This window comes from Pelophylax lessonae (assembly GCF_965119305.1).
Source record: "Pelophylax lessonae genome assembly, chromosome: 4".
Lineage (NCBI taxonomy): Eukaryota > Metazoa > Chordata > Amphibia > Anura > Ranidae > Pelophylax > Pelophylax lessonae.
The window spans coordinates 264,462,758-264,480,456 of NC_138771.1; the positions used below are offsets into that span (position 1 = coordinate 264,462,758).

Consider the following 17,699-nt stretch of genomic DNA (forward strand, 5'->3'; position numbering starts at 1 on the left):
GAGTTTAGGAATTGTATACAGTACTGTATACACTGTACTGTATTAGGAAGGTATCAGTGGGTTGCCAGGTGTGATGAAGATGTGGATAACAGGGTGGGGTGTTAGTAAGGTTGCAGTGGGGTGACAGGTGTGATGAAGATGATAGGGGTGGGGTGTTAGCAAGGTTGCAGTGGGTTGTAAGGTGTGATGAGGAGGAGGATGGCAGGGGGTGGGGTGTTAGTGAGGTATCAGTGGGTTGCAAAGGTGTGATGAGGATGTCAGGGGGTGGGGTTTTAGCAAGATTGCAGTGGGGTGCTAGTTTTGATGAACATGAGGATGACAGGGGTTGGGGTTTTAGCAAGGTTGCAGTGGGTTGCCAGGTGTGATGAGGATGACAGGGGGTGGGGTGTTTGCAAGGTTACAGTGGGTTGCCAGGTGTGATGAGGAGAATGGCAGGGGGTGGGGTGTTAGTGAGGTATTAGTGGGTTGACAGGTGTGATGAAGATGAGAATGATGGGGTGGGGTGTTAGCAAGGTTTCAGTGGGTTGCCAGGTGTGATGAGGATGGCAGGGGGTGGGGTGTTAGTGAGGTATTGGGTTGCCAGGTGTGATTAGGATGACAGCGAGTGGGGTGTTAGCAAGGTTGCAGTGGGGTGCCAGGTGTGATGAGGATGACAGGTGGTGGGGTGTTAGCAAGGTTACAGTGGGTTGCCGGGTGTGATGAGGAGGATGGCAGGTGTGGGGTGTTAGTGAGGTATTACTGGGTTGACAGGTGTGATGAAGATGAGGATGATGGGGTGGGGTGTTGGCAAGGTATCAGTGAGTTGCAAGGTGTGATGAGGATGTAAGGGGTGGGGTGATAGCAAGGGTTCAGTGGGTTGCCAGGTGTGATGAGGATGGCAGGGGGTGGGGTGTTAGCAAGGTTGCAGTGGGTTGCCAGGTGTGATGAGGGTGACAGAGGGTGGGGTGTTAGTTGCCTGGTGGGATGAGGATGACAGGGGAGAGAGAGAGAAAGGAAAGACACAGAAAGAGAGAGAAAGAACGATCCCAAATATGAAAAAAGAAAACAACACATTTTTTGGCACGATCTGTATTATTTAGGAATTTAGAAATTGAGAAAATAATGTATTTTTAAAAGTTTAGAAATATCTGTGACCTCAATATACATGTTTGCAGGCTGGAACTTATTCTGTAAAAAAAAAAAACACTGCAAAAACATGTACAATGGTGTTATCTCGTTTATGGAATCACTGCCTCTTGAAATCCACTATAGCCTGTGTCCTCATGCTTTTATGGGAGGCGGATCATCCATCAATCAAGATATGACATCCCACCCACCGTGTTCTTTTTTAGTTACAGGGCGGAGAGACTGGGCTGTCATTTAGGATCTGTATACACGCCCAATTGTGGGATGTTAGTACCATGTGACCTGACTAGCTCAGCTAAAACAAGGAAATGTCCTATCAACCAATAGAGACCAAACTGAGCAGGTGCAGCTGAACTACACTTACTGTGGCTTATCTGGACTTGTCAAGAGTGAACCTACAGGAGGGGGAAGATCTGTGTATTCAGGATCACACAGTCTTTTTACACAATGCAGAGTATTAATCACTTAAGTTACACAGTGAGTATAACAAGCATGCTATTCGGCATCTACAGACAGATTTTACTGTTGTGGGTTTAGTAACACTTTAAGTTTATGACACTGGTACATTCCTTTTAGGTTAAGGAAGGTTAGGGGCTGTGTGAATAACCTACCAAAGAATCAGTTCTGTCGTCTTAAGCATAATTGTACCCGTAAAGAAGATTACTTCTCACACAGTAATAGACTCAAAACCAAGTTCCTGGAAAAAGGGTATCTGGAGGCACTGATTGAGGATGCCTTTCTACATTATTTGGGCAAAACTGACAATACTTATACCAATTGAACAAACAACGCTGACTCTCAACCTCTCAGGTTCATCACTAGGTTCCACAGTCACTTTAGACAGGTGGAACACATCTTACATAGACATTGGCCTATCCTACTAGAGGATCCACATCTCAAGACTTCCTTGACTGATAGACCTAAGGTCTCTTACAGGTGGGCCAAAAATGTTAAGAGCCAAATCTCACCCCAAGTAAACATAAACATAGAGCTTCTCGCCCTAAACAGCCCCTAACATTCCTTGACCTAAAAGGGACGTACTAGTGTCGTAAACCTAAATGCTTTACGTGCAAGCATGTCTGACATGGACAGAAAGGCTTTACCCATGAAGGAAAGACATATACCTTTCCAGAGTTTTCAACTGTTCTACAGAATTTGTAGTGTACTGCCTTTCTTGCCCATGCGGATTGCTGTATGTAGGACACACTATATGCACACTCAGGAAGAGATTCCGGGAACACCGTAGACTTGTAGAGGAAGGGTCTGACAATCATAGTGTTCCTTGACACTTTACTGACCAGCATAATCAGTCTTCTGATGGCCTATTTGTATGGATTGTGGAAGCTATACCCCGTTCACTCCCTGTAGCGGATTTTAGGCGTCTTTATGGTACTTTGACGCCAGGGGACCTAAATGAAGAAATGGAAGTTCATAACATTCTGTAACCACCCCTATTCTTATATCTCTCTAGCTCTCTCAATAGAGTATAGTTTGTATATATATATCTTGACTTTCAGCTTTAATAAGTACATTGGTTACTAACCTATTTATTCATTTATCCATTTAATACAGGACCCTTATAGTCTGAAGTCCTATGTACAACATGTACACAATCAATATACAATCAATTTGAGAATCATTATAATAGTAAGTACCTTATACCAACTTTTTATGCATCTATTGGCACTTTTCCACTGCAAGTACCGGCTCGGCTCTACTCGGCCCTGCTTGGCCCGGTTTGCTTTTCCACTGCTGGTACCGCATGGTACGGTGTTGGAACGGTTCGGTACGGTACGGTATAGGTTTGCTTTTCCACTAAAGTAGTACTAAAGTTAAGTGGGTGGGATAACAACGGGGTGGGTGGGATTCTCTGACCAATCAGTGGCTAGTAGTGACTGCATGCAAAGGATTGTGGGATATGGTACCAGTTTGGTACCCGTACGAACCACAATCGAGTAGGTACTGTTTTTTCAGAGCCGTACCGAACCGTACCGTTCGGTTCCATGCAGTGGAAAAGCCCCGCCGTACCGTACCGAACCGTTCCGACACTATACCATGCGGTACCAGCAGTGGAAAAGCACAAAAGCGTTCCGAACCGTTCGGTTCCATGCAGTGGAAAAGCGCCATATCTGTTACTGTTATTTTTATATATTTTTTTTATCTCCATACATTATTATATTTTGTCGTTTTTTCTTTCTCTTTTTCCATAAATGTGCTCGCACACATTGATCGGGGGTTGTATATAAGGTCCTTTGCAGCATCTGCATCGATGTGTGTGAACATATAGTATTTATACTCAAAACGTTTGTTTATTACTGCCTATTATTTATCATATGTATCTGGTTCTTACTTATTACTTATATTATTATTATTACTTATCCTTACCGTATCTGGTTATTACTTATTTTTTCTGGTACTGGTGATGCTATTAGTTTTTAAAATTGTTTTTAAATTTGCTGTTTTTTTAAGATAATATTATATGTCACATTTTTATTTTAGCAGCACCATTCTTGGTATGTTATGTGCTTAGATACTTGTGTGCCTACAGCCTCTTAGTGGTATATGCAGGGAGAGATCAACAAAGGAATGCCTGCCTCTGACTGGTATTTTCAGGTAGTTTGGAATATGATGTGGTCATGCCACTATTCTTCTACTTTGTTTTTCTGGAATGCTGTCTGCGTCCTCTCTCTGTTCTCTTTATGTAGATGAATTGCTTTATAGTTTAAAGTTCCTGCCAACTATTTCTAGTTGCATTTTCTTTAGCAGACCCAAGCAAACTTTAAGTATTTTCCACTTTCTGGAGAAGAAGCTTTACCAGAGAACCTACAGTGAATCTCCCTGCTTCTGTTTTTCACTCTGGATCACAATCATCTGAGGGGCAGCTGTGACATAAAGAAGCAAAGCCCTGCTGTTCTACCAAGGTGGCTGCTCAGAGAGGCAATGTGGAACAAAGCACAGTAAATCAGGGAAGGGTAAATATTTAGCCTCAAAGAGCTTAACCACTTCAGCCCCGCCCACTGTACATTTACTGCAGCACTCTGCCGCTGCTGGGCAAAGCGACGTAGCCCTACATCGCTCGCTCAGTCGCCTGTGTGGGGCGAGCGCGCGCCGCCGCTGGCGCGCTCCTGCCCCCGCTCATTTCCTGGGGAGCCAACGTGTGCGACCGGTGGCTCTGATGGGCGCCGGTCACTCACAATCTCCGGCAGCAGAGGGAGAAAGACACAGCCGTCTGTCATTCTCCCTTAGATTATCACAGAGGCTATGCGAACCTGCTATATAGGATCGCATGTCTCTGTGATGATCTCACAAGCCACACCCCCTGACAGAATCACGCCCCTAGGGACACACTTAACCCCTTGATCACCAGTAAAGTTAACCCCTTCCCTGCCAGTGTCATTTTTACAGTAACAGTGCATATTTATAGCACTGATTACTGTAGTAATGTCACTGGTACCCCCAAAAGTGTCAAAAATGTCAGTCAGGGGTCCGATCTGTCCGCCACAATGTCGCAGTCCCTCAAAAAAATCGCAGATCGCCGCTATTACTAGTTAAAAAAAAAACAATAAAAATGACATAAATCTTTACCGTAGTTAGTAAACTCAATAACTTTTGTGCAAACCAATCAAAATACGCTTATTAAGATTTTTTTTTACCAAAAATATGTAGCAGAAAACAAATTGGCCTAAAATTTTAAAAAATTTAGATTTTTTAATTTTTTTTCGAGAATTTAATATAAAAAATTGTGAAAAATATTGTTATTTTTTTTCAAAATTGTCGCTATTTTTTGGTTTATTGCGCAGGTGATCAAATACCACCAAAAGAAAGCTCTGTTTGTGGGGAAAAAAGGACGTCAATTTCTTTTGGGTACAGCGTCGCACGACAGCGCAATTTTCCGTTAAAGTCACGCAGTGCCGAATCGAAAAATATGGCCTGGTCATTGAGCAGTGGTTAAGCAGTCGTACAGAAACAAGTCTGCATCTTTCAAGATGGCCATGATATTCATCAGGACAATGCTCCATCGCACGCATTGAGGTACTCCACTGTGTGGCTAGCCAGTAAAGGCCTTAGAGGTGAAAGAATAATCACATGGCCCCCTTCCTCACCCTACCTAACCGCTATTGAGAGCTTGTGGGCCCTTCTTAAATGGAAGATTTACGGTGAAGGAAAACTGTACACCTCTCAGGGTCGGGGCAACAAGCAGACAGGGATGGTCAGAAGGACGAGCCGAAGGTTGGGGCAACAAGCAGACAGGGATGGTCAGGTGAACAAGCCAAAGTCAGTACACGGAGATCAGACGTAGCGCACACAGCAAGAAACACTCAGGGAAACCTTCACACAGTTGTTTTGTTTGGGCAAGCCTGGCTTGCAGTGCGCGGGTAATAGCGTTTCCTGTTAGAGGCTGGGGTGCAGCCATGCTGAAAGAAGATTACCAAATCACACAGGTGTGAGAGCATGGTCCCTAAGGCTGATACACAGACCAGAGAGGTCTGGTCTGTGGAAGACCTATGCTTTTGGAAGACCTATGATAAGGCTTACCTATAGGTACTGTAAATATCTCCTAAACATGTACCGTTTAGGAGATATTTCCTTACATGCAGCCAGTGACGTCACTGGCGCATGCGCTCTGAAGGAAAGGCCGCTCGTGCCGTTCCTTCAGAGTCCCGTGCCGTGAATGTCGGCTCTCGCGCACGTGCGCGGGAGTGACGTCACCGCGGCTCTGGTCAATCAGATGGCCGGATGCCGCGATCCCGGAAGACGGGCGACTGGAAATGTCGCCCGTCATAGAGGTGAGTGAGCGGCACAGCGGGGGCTCGTTCTTAGGGAAGTATTGCATAATGAGCTAGTATGCGATGCATACTAGCTCATTATGTCTTTCTCTTGCAGGGTGAAAAAAAAAATGCGAGTTTACAACCTCTTTAAGGGGCCAATGGATGGGCCATGTATTGTAAAATCTTGGATGAGAACCTTCTTACCTTAGCCAGAACACTGAAGATGGGTCATGGATGGGTCTTTCAGCATGACAATGACCCAAAACATACCACCAAGACAACAAAGGTGTGACTCAAGAAGAAGCGCATTAAGGTCATGGAGTGGCCTAGTCAGTCTCTAGACCATAATCCTTTAGAACAGGGATTCCCAAACTACGGCCCTGCAGTTGTTCAGGAACTACAATTCCCATCATGCTTAGTCATGTATGTGAATGTCAGAGTTTTACAATGCCTCATGGGATGTGTATTTCTGCAACAGCGGCAGGGCCATAGTTTGGGAATCCCTGCTTTTAGAACATTTATGAAGGGAGCTAAAACTTCAGGTTGCCAAGCGACAGCCATGAAACCTTAAGGATTTAGAGTAGATCTGTAAAAAAGAGTAAACCAAAACCCCTCCTGAGATATGTGCAATCCTGGTTACTAACTACAAGAAATGTCTTACCTCTGTGCTTGCCAACAAGGGTGTCTCCACCAAGTACTAAGTCATGTTTTGCTTGGGGATCAAATACTTTTTTACAAAATACTCAATTTATACTATTTGTTTTGTGTGTTTTTTTCTGGTTTTGTGGTTGATATTCGTTCTCTATCATTTAAAATCCATCTATGATAAAAATTATAGACCCTTCATTTCTTTCTTTATAAGTGGACAAACTTACAAAGTCTGCAGGAGATCAAATAATAATTCTCCCCCTTGTGTGTATATATATATATATATATATATAAATATTATGCGCTATATGAGCACAATTGTTTAGTTAAAGTGGTTGTAAACCTTTGAAATAAAAATGTACAAGGCATATCCTTCTATAGTGTTTACTGGAATGCCAGGGGATGGCCTTGCCCCCCCCCCCACCCCCCTTTCTAGCACTCAGCAGGCGATTGTTTGCCTCACTTGGGCTGTAAAGAGGGGTGTGTGTATATACCCTCCACGTAGGTCTCATATTACATTCAGCTCCTTCCTCAATGCTGTGCATTGTATGATGTCAGATCCCCACCATCAGTCTCTGGAAGCTCAGAAATGCTGTGTAAATTGTGTCCTTTGGGTGGCTTTAGGAGAGAGGGCTGAAGATGAACAGGTAGAACTTGTGTAGGAGGATTTGTTTCTTCTCTGTGTATCACCTGAGGCAAGTCACTTCAGTGGGTGTTAAGGGAATGTGAGGGTTTACAACCAATTTAGGCATCAAAAGTTAACAGTGGAGGAAAAAATCTAAACAGGATGAGACTTGGAAGATCACAAGACACTTAAAACAGATGTTCAATAATAATATATCAGGGGTTCTTCCTTCAAAATAAATAGTAGCATTAATGGGGGAAACTATATACTTACCGTACCCCAGCTTCTTTCCAAGGTGATTTTTCTGGCAATATCTCAGGGAGTGCTGAATACCCTATATCTCACAAGAATACACTCCTGCCCTAAGGGGTCATGACATCACACTATGCAGTACTGAAACCAGAGGAAAGGTAAGTATATTTACTATATTTTCCTCTTCTATTTATTATGAGGGCACCCTGAGGGAGGGGACCCTGATATATTAAATAAAATAGCCTGTGTAGTTAAGGGGCCCCAGTAGATATAAAAATATCTGTGAGGCTTTGTAAAATGATCACTAATTTTATTGTTTTACCTGTAGGCCACTTGGGTCCCCTCAGAAGCCTAGCTAAAAAACTGCTAGTTAGCACCCACCATGTCCTGCCTCATTGCTGAGATGAGAAAATAGTTTGATGCTCACTCCCAGCATTGCAGGAGCCAAAACCAACAGTTAAACTTGTGAGTCTTCATGGAGTTTATTTTTCCTGCCACAGGGGAGTTGTTTTGTTTTTCCCACGCATGCTATACATTGCTTTGGAGTGTCCCAATGGTCAGAGATTCAAGATCCCCTCTGTGTCCTTCAATGAAAGGTAGAGGAAATAGGATTTTTGTACTCGCCTTAACTACTTGCCGACTGCCGTCAGTATATTTACTGCGGCAGTCAGCCCCTCACAGGCAAAGCGACGTAGTACTACGTCGTTAGCCTGTGAGGCTCTAGGGGGCAAGTGCGCGCCGCTGGAGGCGCGCTCCCGCTCGTTCACGGACCCCCCCCGCGCGCGTGTGCCCGGCGGACCAGATGTCCGCCGGCACTCGTGATTGTGTAAACACAGCCGCCTGTCATTCTCCCCTGTGTAAGAATTGAGATCATACGGTTCTGCTATGTAGGACCGTTGATCTCTGTTCTTACACCACAAGCCACATCCAATCACAGTTAGAAGCACGCCCCTAGGGACACACTTAACCCCTCCTTCTCAAATAAAGTTAACTCCTTCCCTGCCAGTGTCATTTTTACAGTAACAGTGCATATTTATAGCACTGATTACTGTAGTAATGTCACTGGTAACCCCAAAAGTGTCAAAAATGTCAGTCAAGGGTCCGATCTGTCCGCTGCAATGTCGCAGTCCCGCAAAAAAAAATCGCAGATCGCCGCCATTACTCGTTAAAAAAAACCAACAAAAATGAAAAAAATCTTTCCCTTAGTTAGTAAACGCAATAACTTTTGCGCAAACCAATCAAAATACGCATTTTGCGATTTTTTTTTTTTTTACCAAACATATGTAGCATAAAACAAATTGGCCTAAAATGTTAAAAAATTTTGATTTTTACATTTTTTGGGGGGAATTTCATATAAAAAAATGTGAAAAATATTGTTATTTTTGCAAAATTGACGCTTTTTTGTTTATAGCGCATGATCAAAAAATCGCACAGGTGATCAAATACCACCAAAAGAAAGCTCTGTGGGAAAAAAAAGGACGTCAAATTCGTTTAGGTAAAGCGTCGCACGACCGCGCAATTATCCATTAAAGTCACGCAGTGCCAAATCGCAAAATAGGCCCTGGTCTGGAAGGGGGTAAAATCTTCTGGGGCTTAAGTGGTTAAAATCTTTTGTGTTCATCATTGATGGTCAAAGTACCATTCCCTCTGGTTGTTGTGTCTGTGATCAGCTGTTATCTACCTGTATGTACTGATTTGTGACAAACTGAGCTGCCCCTAGCAGATTTGGGGGGGGGGGGGGGTCCGAGCTTTGTTTTTTTGCCTAGTTCTCTAGTCCTGAAGATGGCGCTTTAACTCAATGGTCAGGGATTTTATATATCTGTTGTCCTACAATTAATGCAGAAAAAGAGTTTTAGGATGAGAACGAAATTCCTAATTTTTTTTTTTTTTTTACAAAGTGATCTTCACATCAGACGAAAGTAGCCAATAAAGTAATCTGTGGAATTTCTATTGCACAAATGACCAGTTTGTGTATCTGTTTTTCTGTGGCAAAGTAAATGAAGAAGCACACAACTTACATGGACCTGGAAGCACTGTCTAAGTAAAATCTGGCAATAACAATTATGGAAATGTACAATTTCCTGAAAAGAAAAAGTCTTTACTTTTTGTAAAAAAAAAAAAAAAAAAGTCTTTAGAGCTTATGGAATGATCCTTGGTATAAAACCCTGAAAGACCATGGAATCCTGGTGATCACCCTGTATGGGTAGCTGGAAAACAGTAATTTATGCCAATGTTTCTGAACTTTTTCTTTTTTTTTTTAGTCAAGGCACCCGTTTAGATTATACACAAGCACAAGGTACTCTATTCTAAAATGTAAAAACTAAACTAATAGTTTTCCATATTGCAGCATGGCTTCTACACACATGGGCCACCCAACATTAGAGGTGATTCCTCCACCTTTTCAAATAGGTACTGATTAGTATTCTAGTATTTGTATTCTCCCTCATTTCCTGTCCCGCTCTCTGCTTACGTGACCCCAGTGCTGAGGGGCAAACAAGCATACAATGCAGGCACCCAACGTCCTGCTTATCAACTGATGACATCATTGATTGTGAGAATGCCAATGGCTGACTAGCATACCAAGGTTTAATCATGCACAATAAAATCCGGTGGCTTTTTGTAACCAAAAAGGAAGCTTGATCTGCTCAAGGCTTGCTGACAATGTTTGGCCAATTTGTGCAATTTTTAGGCATTTTGCCAAAAAAAAAACTGAAAATCCCAGAAGGCACCCTGGTTAAAAAAGGCTGACCTATACTTCCAGATCTTTTGTCCTGGCTCAAAATGGTTAAAGCAAATATTTCTCATAGATATTGTAATAAACAACCATGTCCAGCTAAAAGTCAAATGATAAAGCATTGCAAGTCTGAAAAATGGCACATACAATTTCACATAACCATTAAAAAACTTAACATCTTCAATAAATGCAACAACAATCTTAAAAATATGAAATCTGTATATTGCTGGTGTGATTCATGGAATAAAAACAGTTAAAAAGGCAATTCAATGGTGTCTTGTTATTATGTAAACTTTGGTAAATTTTTTGGCTTCTTGCTTTCTGGAAAGTCCCAAAACTTGCTCTTTTGCACAGGCTTGAATCTTTCAGGGAAGGTGCTATAGTGCATTAACGAACAATGTCAGTGCAGTTCTTAGTAGAATTGTCAGCAAACATGCTTTCAGTATGCTGCTGCTACTGCTACTGCTGTCTCCGTTAGGACTGCAAGTTGTTGTGACCAAAGATGGGCTGCCTGTATTGACTTTGTACTTAAAGTCATAAACCATTGCTGAGAAATTTACAGTCTCTGGCACCTTTATGTCGGTTAGTATTGTTTCATTCTGCACCGAGACCTAAAAACATAGGAACATTAAACGTGTTAATAAGAAGATCATTTTAGTTTTACTAGCTGTATGTACAGAGTTAGTATAGTAACAATATAGATTGCAAAACAGACCAAATACCAGAAGCAACAGAATAAAGCAGAAGTGGTGGACAAACTCTGGTTCTGTTATCCCTTTCAATGGAAATATTTCATACAATAAATGTTAAGTATTTTCAAGTGCAGTATTAGTGTTACAGTTTACAAAAGTTTATGCAAAACCACACAGTGAAATGAACAGCTTGGGTATCAAAAAATACACAAAGTTGTAAAACCGGGGGGGGTTGTGATGGTGCTCAAGCCTGCTGATTGCTGGGGTTTTCTTCGCAGATGTGAACTACCCCTGGAGGGAGTCCATTGCTAGAGTATTCCAGGTGGCATGTATGTTAGGCAGTTGGGCATCATGGTGGGGGTCTTGAGTCTGAGAGGTCTTTTTCATGGGCCAAAGGGAAAGGGGGAAATAATGAAAAAGGGAGGGGGAGAAAAGGAAGGACAGATAAAGGGATAATGGGGGGCATGGGAATCTAGGAAAAGTTGTGAAATTATCCCCTCTTCTCTGCCAGGGCCTCCTGAAATTGGACCATGTGACAAATTTGCCATGGGGCATGCACTAGGGCCCCTCAGTCCTCAGAAATTGGGGACAGTTACACGGATTGTGACATGACATTTCCTGTATTTGATACTTGATTTGTTCACTGGAAAAATGTTAACCACTGATGCTTTTCATAAGTTGTCCATCTACTGATATACAGTATATTAATCATTTACTAGCTTCTCAGGTCTATATTCTTAATACTTACGTTAAATGTGTATGTTCCGGGAAGAAGCAAGAGGTAATATTCGCCATACTTGTTCGTTCTATATGGACATAGATGTTGCTTTCCCTTGACCTCCACAATAGCGTTTTGAACAGGTTTTCCATTTATGTCAAACACCTGTCCCTTTACTCCTGTGAAATCAATGGACATACAAAATATTATACAGGACAATGGTGCTTCCCTTCAACCGAACATGATCTATCCTTATTTTGTTTATGGAGTCCTTGAAGGCCATGATTTTACCACTGCCTTTGGACTTATATAAATAAAAGACACTAGTCAACTGAACAACCAAAAGAAACTTAGGCCACGGGAATCATCCCTATGGATTTCGCTCCATAACATTGGGATCCTGCTGCCTACACATTTAGATTATTTTATCTACATTATTTTTCATCTATGATTTTGCCAACATTAATGTGGGTATATAGTTCATTATTGTTTCATATAGAATTTGGAACTTCAACTCTCAACTGGAGCGGTTTTCTTTATTGAAATGCACCAATTTTTAATTTCAATGTATGGTTATTTATGACATGGTTTTTCCTGCAGATTTACGCATATAAAAAATCATATCTGGATTGTCTCCTGAAGAAGTGGGCGTTGCCCCATGAAACGCGTAGAGAACTTGAAAACTTTACATTTTCATGAATTGTGCATTGTTTCATTTTAAATAATCTTGATCGCTACGTTTGTGCTTACATGTCTAATATGTGGATATTGATGACCTGACTATGAGCTGTATCAATGTTACATATATTCTGTTAGTCTGTTTTAATATGTTGTAATACATTTTGTACTTTTTTATTATATGCTGTTTAATTTCTCTCATGCACCACTCATAAAAGTCCCGTGGGCTAAGTTCTTTTTGTTTCGACTATAATGGGGACTGTTGGGGAGTGTTGCTAGGGTTTGAATATAGGCAGCCTTCCTCTATATCTATGTTTACTAGTCAACTGAACAACTTTGTCTATGTTCACTGGCAGTTTGTGTGCGGGAAGGGCAGTAGATTCTTGTTGGCGCTTTAAAACGCTGCTTGCGCACAGGGTGCATCTAGCAGCAGCGATCAGCGTCAGATTTGTACAAGTTAATGGCTGGTGCTCCAGCTGTTCGTATGTAGCTGCTCATGTGAGCTGTTACATGCAAACACAAAGCCTGAATGCAGACAGTGTGCATCCACGGCCGGTGCTTCTGAAAAGTTTTATCCACAGGCTAACTAGAAAACTTCAGATAATGGCAGCGAATAGCAGAGTTGCTTCGTCCAGTGGCTGCATTTAGCTGTTTCTGAACACAGCTAACTATTCGCAGCTAAACTGCTGCATCGCTGCATCAATGTAGCCTTTAGGTTGCGTATCTGTTAATGTGTGTGACTGGTGAAGAGGAGTGTAGTGTGTTCATGCGAATGATCTGTATTGTGGGCACGTTATAATGATGCCCACAACATGGGCTTGTGGCTGTGAAGAACAAAAAAATATTTATTTAGGTTCGCCGCCTTTTACTGTAGAAGGCACTTAGTTAAAGGTATTTTTAAAATTAGGTGGGAAGCTAGTCAGTAGTATAAGCGGGAAGTCAGTCAGCGATTGGGCGGGAATTTGAAATTTTAGGCGGGAAAGACACGTGTAGTTCAGGCAGGGGCTGTGATTTATCTAATCAGGGTGTCATGGCTTCCAGTTGTGTCTGCTGAGGGGAGAAGTATCCCCACTCGCTCCTGTGAGAGGCTTCTCATAGCGCAGTGTGGGAAGCCCAATCAGGGGACACATCCCAGCTTTTAACTACCCCAGAAGGCAGATTACGCTGCAAGGGATTCTGGGAGTGGGTATAAGTTTGGGGGGAAGTGCGTGGCAAGGTGTCTTTGGCGGGAGCAGAGTCCCAGAAAGGAGAGTGCGGCTGTCTCTCCTCCTGTCTGAGGAAGGTGGATGTCTCAGCGTGTCACCTGAGAATCCAGAGAGTGCTGAGTTGAGCTGAAGGGGATCCGGTGTGCCGAGAGCCTGCGGAGAGAGAGAGGGGGGTCCAGTCCCAGGAAAGCCTACACAGGTCGTGAGTACTGCGGATTGCCCCTGGGGGTCTGCCTACAGTCAGAGGGGACCACTCCGGAAGAGGTTTGTGGATCCAAGGTCAGCTAGCTGTAAAAGGGGGTGCCTAGGTTGAGGACCCTGAAGTGTAAAGGGGGTACATAGTCAGTGGACCCTGAAGAGTTAAAGGAGCAAAGGGGGCACCTGCAGTCTAGGCCCTGAATTGTATTGCATGTGCCAGTTACAGTGTTAACTATTTGGAGTTCTTCATAATACTACCTCAAGCTGTGCCAGGCGGGGGAAAGTATTCAGAGACTTACACAGTGAAGCAGTGTCATGAGTTCTACAGTTCTCAGTCTTTGATCCAATGGACTATAGGTCGGGGATTCAACACTTCCTCCTTTTTACAGAGTGTTCTCAGAGTCAGTGAGAGTTGGCTGGCACTGGCTAGCATCAAGGAAGAGCCAATGGGCATTTTCCAGGATCCCAACTGTAATTAGTTCAAGCCTAAAGGAGTATCCCACTCATTCCCTTCTCCCATCCCCTTATTTCATAATAAAAACCACAAACAAAGATGCCGGAGTTGTCACTGTTTCAATTGTCACACCTGGGGACTCAGCTCACATGGGCTGGAGAGGATTCCGCTACTAATGGCAGACCCACATCAGGCCACAGGCCTGGAAACCTTGCTACATTTGGGGGCTCGTCCGGGATTTTGCCATTAGCTACTGGGCTGGTTGCCCTTTGCAACGGCACAAGAAAAAGTCCAAAAAATCTATTTTTGTGTCCGGAACTGCTACATCAGCATCAGGCCGGGTGTGAGACTGACTGCGGGAGGCAGGGAGAGTGGACTGAGATTAGAGGCCCACAGAGAGGGATGTTTGTGGCAACGCAAATGCTCCAGAAAAGACTGCCAAGTGACCAAGACTCTTAATATGGATTATGAGATGTATTCTGCTATCAGAAAGTGGAAAGCAGGAGACAAGTATGTCAGGATGCGTGAATGCAGTAACTGCCTGATAGCAAGGAGTCCTAGTGTGGACAGTGCAAAGGGTGTCAAGGGTCCAGGGAAGGACAGAGAAGTAAACGCCGGAAGTCCCAGCATGGACAGTGAAAATGGAGGCCAGGGGCACGGGAAGAGAGGTGCCAGGGGCCGGGTGGTGGTGCAAGCTATGTGGAAGAATGTTGACCGTGCAGCCGATAGCGGGACATTTATTCTTTATGGCTGGTGCACGCATACCGTGGAGCTAGTCCCAGAGCCAGTATGGAAGATGTTAATTGCATGTGTGTGGCAAGGAAGAGCAGTATTGACCGTGCAGTCGGTGGCGGGATGCTGCTCTTACTGAGCAAGAGAGGGCGGCTGACTTTAGGCAACAGAAGCGCAGTGGATGCAAATGCATAGCAACGGTTCTCCGGTTACTAAATTCCAGTTTTCAGCTGTTCTCAAACGTTGCTTAGTTAGTATTGGTCTTTCTGATCTAAAATTTTCATCACATTCTTTTCGAATCGGAGCTGCAACTGAGGCTGCAAAGCTGGGCCTTGATGAAGCTATTATTAAGAAGTTAGGTAGATGGGAATCTCAGAGATTTCAACTTTATATACATCCTAATTTGTCTCTCTAATTTTAGGTGTCAAATATGAGTGGATTATAGGACATTCATTTATTTATTGGGTGCATAAGAGAGCCGCCCGTCGAGTTTATTCAGCTAATTTATCATTACCCCCAGAAGATTTTCAAGTTCTTTGGAAAGGAGTAAGGGGGCTCCGTTGGACTAACCTTTTTCTTCACATTTCTTGTTTGTTACAGGTTTGGCCGTATCCCTCAATAGTAATTATTCATCTGGGTGGTAACGATGTTGGTGTTTTTAAAACATTAGATCTACTTTTGAGGTTTAAGTACGATCTACAACAGCTTAGTCTAGCTTTGCCTAATGTTCGTTTAATCTTTTCTGAAATGATTTATCGTTTGGCATGGATATCTTCTTCGGGGGGTGGTAAGTCATTGGAGAGGATTAGGAGGCGACTTAATAGGTCAATGGAGAAATTCATGCCTTCAGTTGGCGGTTTTACTTTCCGTCATATAGAACTGGAGGGAGGCTATCCAGTTTTGTATAGTTCGGATGGTGTACACCTATCTGATATAGGTCTGGATATCTTCAATCTTGACTTACAAACAATGATTAAAATGGCCTCGGCTTCTGGGTAGGCCATTTGCTATGCAATTGGCTTGTGGGGACTTGTTGTATATCTTTGATGAGCGCAATTTAAGTTTGGAGTTTTTTATAAAGTTTAATGAGTTTTATATATATATATTTATTTATTTATTGTATTTATGTCAATTCAATAAAATATATATTCATTTATTCATTTATTTATTTATTTACCAATAAAGGTGCCGCGGCCATTTCAACACCACATTAAGTTTGTTTGGTCTCTTTATAAATAACATATATCGTTTAGAATACAGCCTACAATCCCATGTATTGTGGGCACGTTATAATGATGCCCACAACATGGGCTTGTGGCTGTGAAGAACAAAAAATTATTTATTTAAGTTTGCCGCCTTTTACTGTAGAAGGCGCTTAGTTATAGGTATTTTTATAATTAGGCAGGAAGCTAGTCAGTAGTTTAAGCTGGAAGTCAGTCAGCGATTGGGCAGGAATTTGAAATTTTAGGCGGGAAAGTCACGTGTAGTTCAGGCGGGAGTAACGTGTGATGCGTGCCAAGCGTCACAAGGCTAGGGCTATAAAAAAGGCTGCGCGGCTCGTCTTACCTCCGTGTGTCCTGAGCAGCGCGGCGAGCCCCCCCTCCCCCCCTCCCTCCCTGTCGTAGGCACCTTTATGTGGTTTTGTTACCCTTGTATCAAGGGGGGACTTGTTGTATATCTTTGATGAGCGCTCAAGTTTTATGACTGAGCGCAATTTTTTAAGTTTTGAGTTTTTTTATAAAGTTTAATGAGTTTTATATTTATATTTTTATTTATTTATTTATTGTATTTATGTCAATAAAATATATATTCATTTATTTATTTACCAAGGTGCCGCGGCCATTTCAACACCACATTAAGTTTGTCTGGTCTCTCTATTTATAAATAACATATATTGTTTATAATACAGCCTACAATCCCATGTGCCCCAGTGCACAGATCAGTATCTTTAAAATGCTTGTCTCAAAAATGCATTGACTACCGTGTCTTGCTCATTTAGCTCCATGTTGTCACGCATTTCCCTAATGACCTCTATGGCTCAATCCGTATTACATGGAAACCACAGAGTAGTAACAAGATGATCTCTCACACAGGTCAGTGTAATTTATTTTCCCTCCCAGTCTGCATTCTGTAAACCTGGCATGAAGCTAATATGGGGATTACCATTAAAGAAGTCGTTCTGAAAATGTTAGTTGCCTGTCTGTTATGGCAGCCAGGTAACTAGCATTTTCAGAAGCAGAGGGCGGAAATGACAGCCTCTATTTTTTTTTGTTCACATGATAGGTTTCATTAAGTTAACAGGCCACAAAGTTGTACTTGCTGCCAAATCCTGGTTGGTATGTATACTGCCCATAAGGATGTTTGACAGTTGTAAAAATAGACATGAAATGACAGGTGTTGGTAATTAACACGAAGACAAAAGTAGCACCCACCTAAAGTGTATCCAAACCCAAGAACAAAAATGATTATATTGCAGAATACTAGTTCTTAGATGTGGTGTCTACATTTGTTTTCAGGCTTTTTTTTACCCTTTATCTTTACCTGGTGATTCTGTCAGTAACACACTCCTTGTCCTAGGGTGACAATGCTACCCCACTATATCAGTATCTAAAGAGCAGCAGTGTTGTCACCGTAGAAAAGGAATTGTGTTAGGACTACAGAACACCCGTTCCATAAAAAATGGGGGTGGGGGTGTTCTGCAGTTACCTAAACTTGGCATGGCTAAAAACACTGCTTGGAATTTTAGTGCAGCACAGGAAGAGTGCACAGGAAGTTACAAGCTCACTGGATTTCTGGCAGATCATCAGGAATGTTCCTGTACTGAAATTGGAGCTCCACCCAAAAGGGGAAGCTCTGCTAGTTTGCTTCT

At 42.6% G+C, this 17,699-nt stretch overlaps 1 protein-coding gene across 2 annotated transcripts in view; it reads right to left on the minus strand.

The window, feature by feature from the left end:
* The window catches only part of CPM (carboxypeptidase M), a 224,544-nt gene that overhangs the window by 70,528 nt on the left and 136,317 nt on the right, over positions 1-17,699 (minus strand). The window contains exons 8-9 of one of the 2 annotated variants that reach the window (XR_014225138.1): positions 11,594-11,742; positions 10,447-10,764 (exon numbers count right to left, since the gene is read on the minus strand). Coding sequence is in view for 1 of the 2 variants with exons in the window: in XM_082253363.1 (XP_082109489.1) it covers positions 10,531-10,764; positions 11,594-11,742 (383 nt within the window). In the remaining variant the exon portion in view is untranslated. Of the gene's footprint in view, positions 1-10,354; positions 10,765-11,593; positions 11,743-17,699 lie in introns of those variants that run through there. The other variant, XM_082253363.1, reaches the window with a different exon arrangement.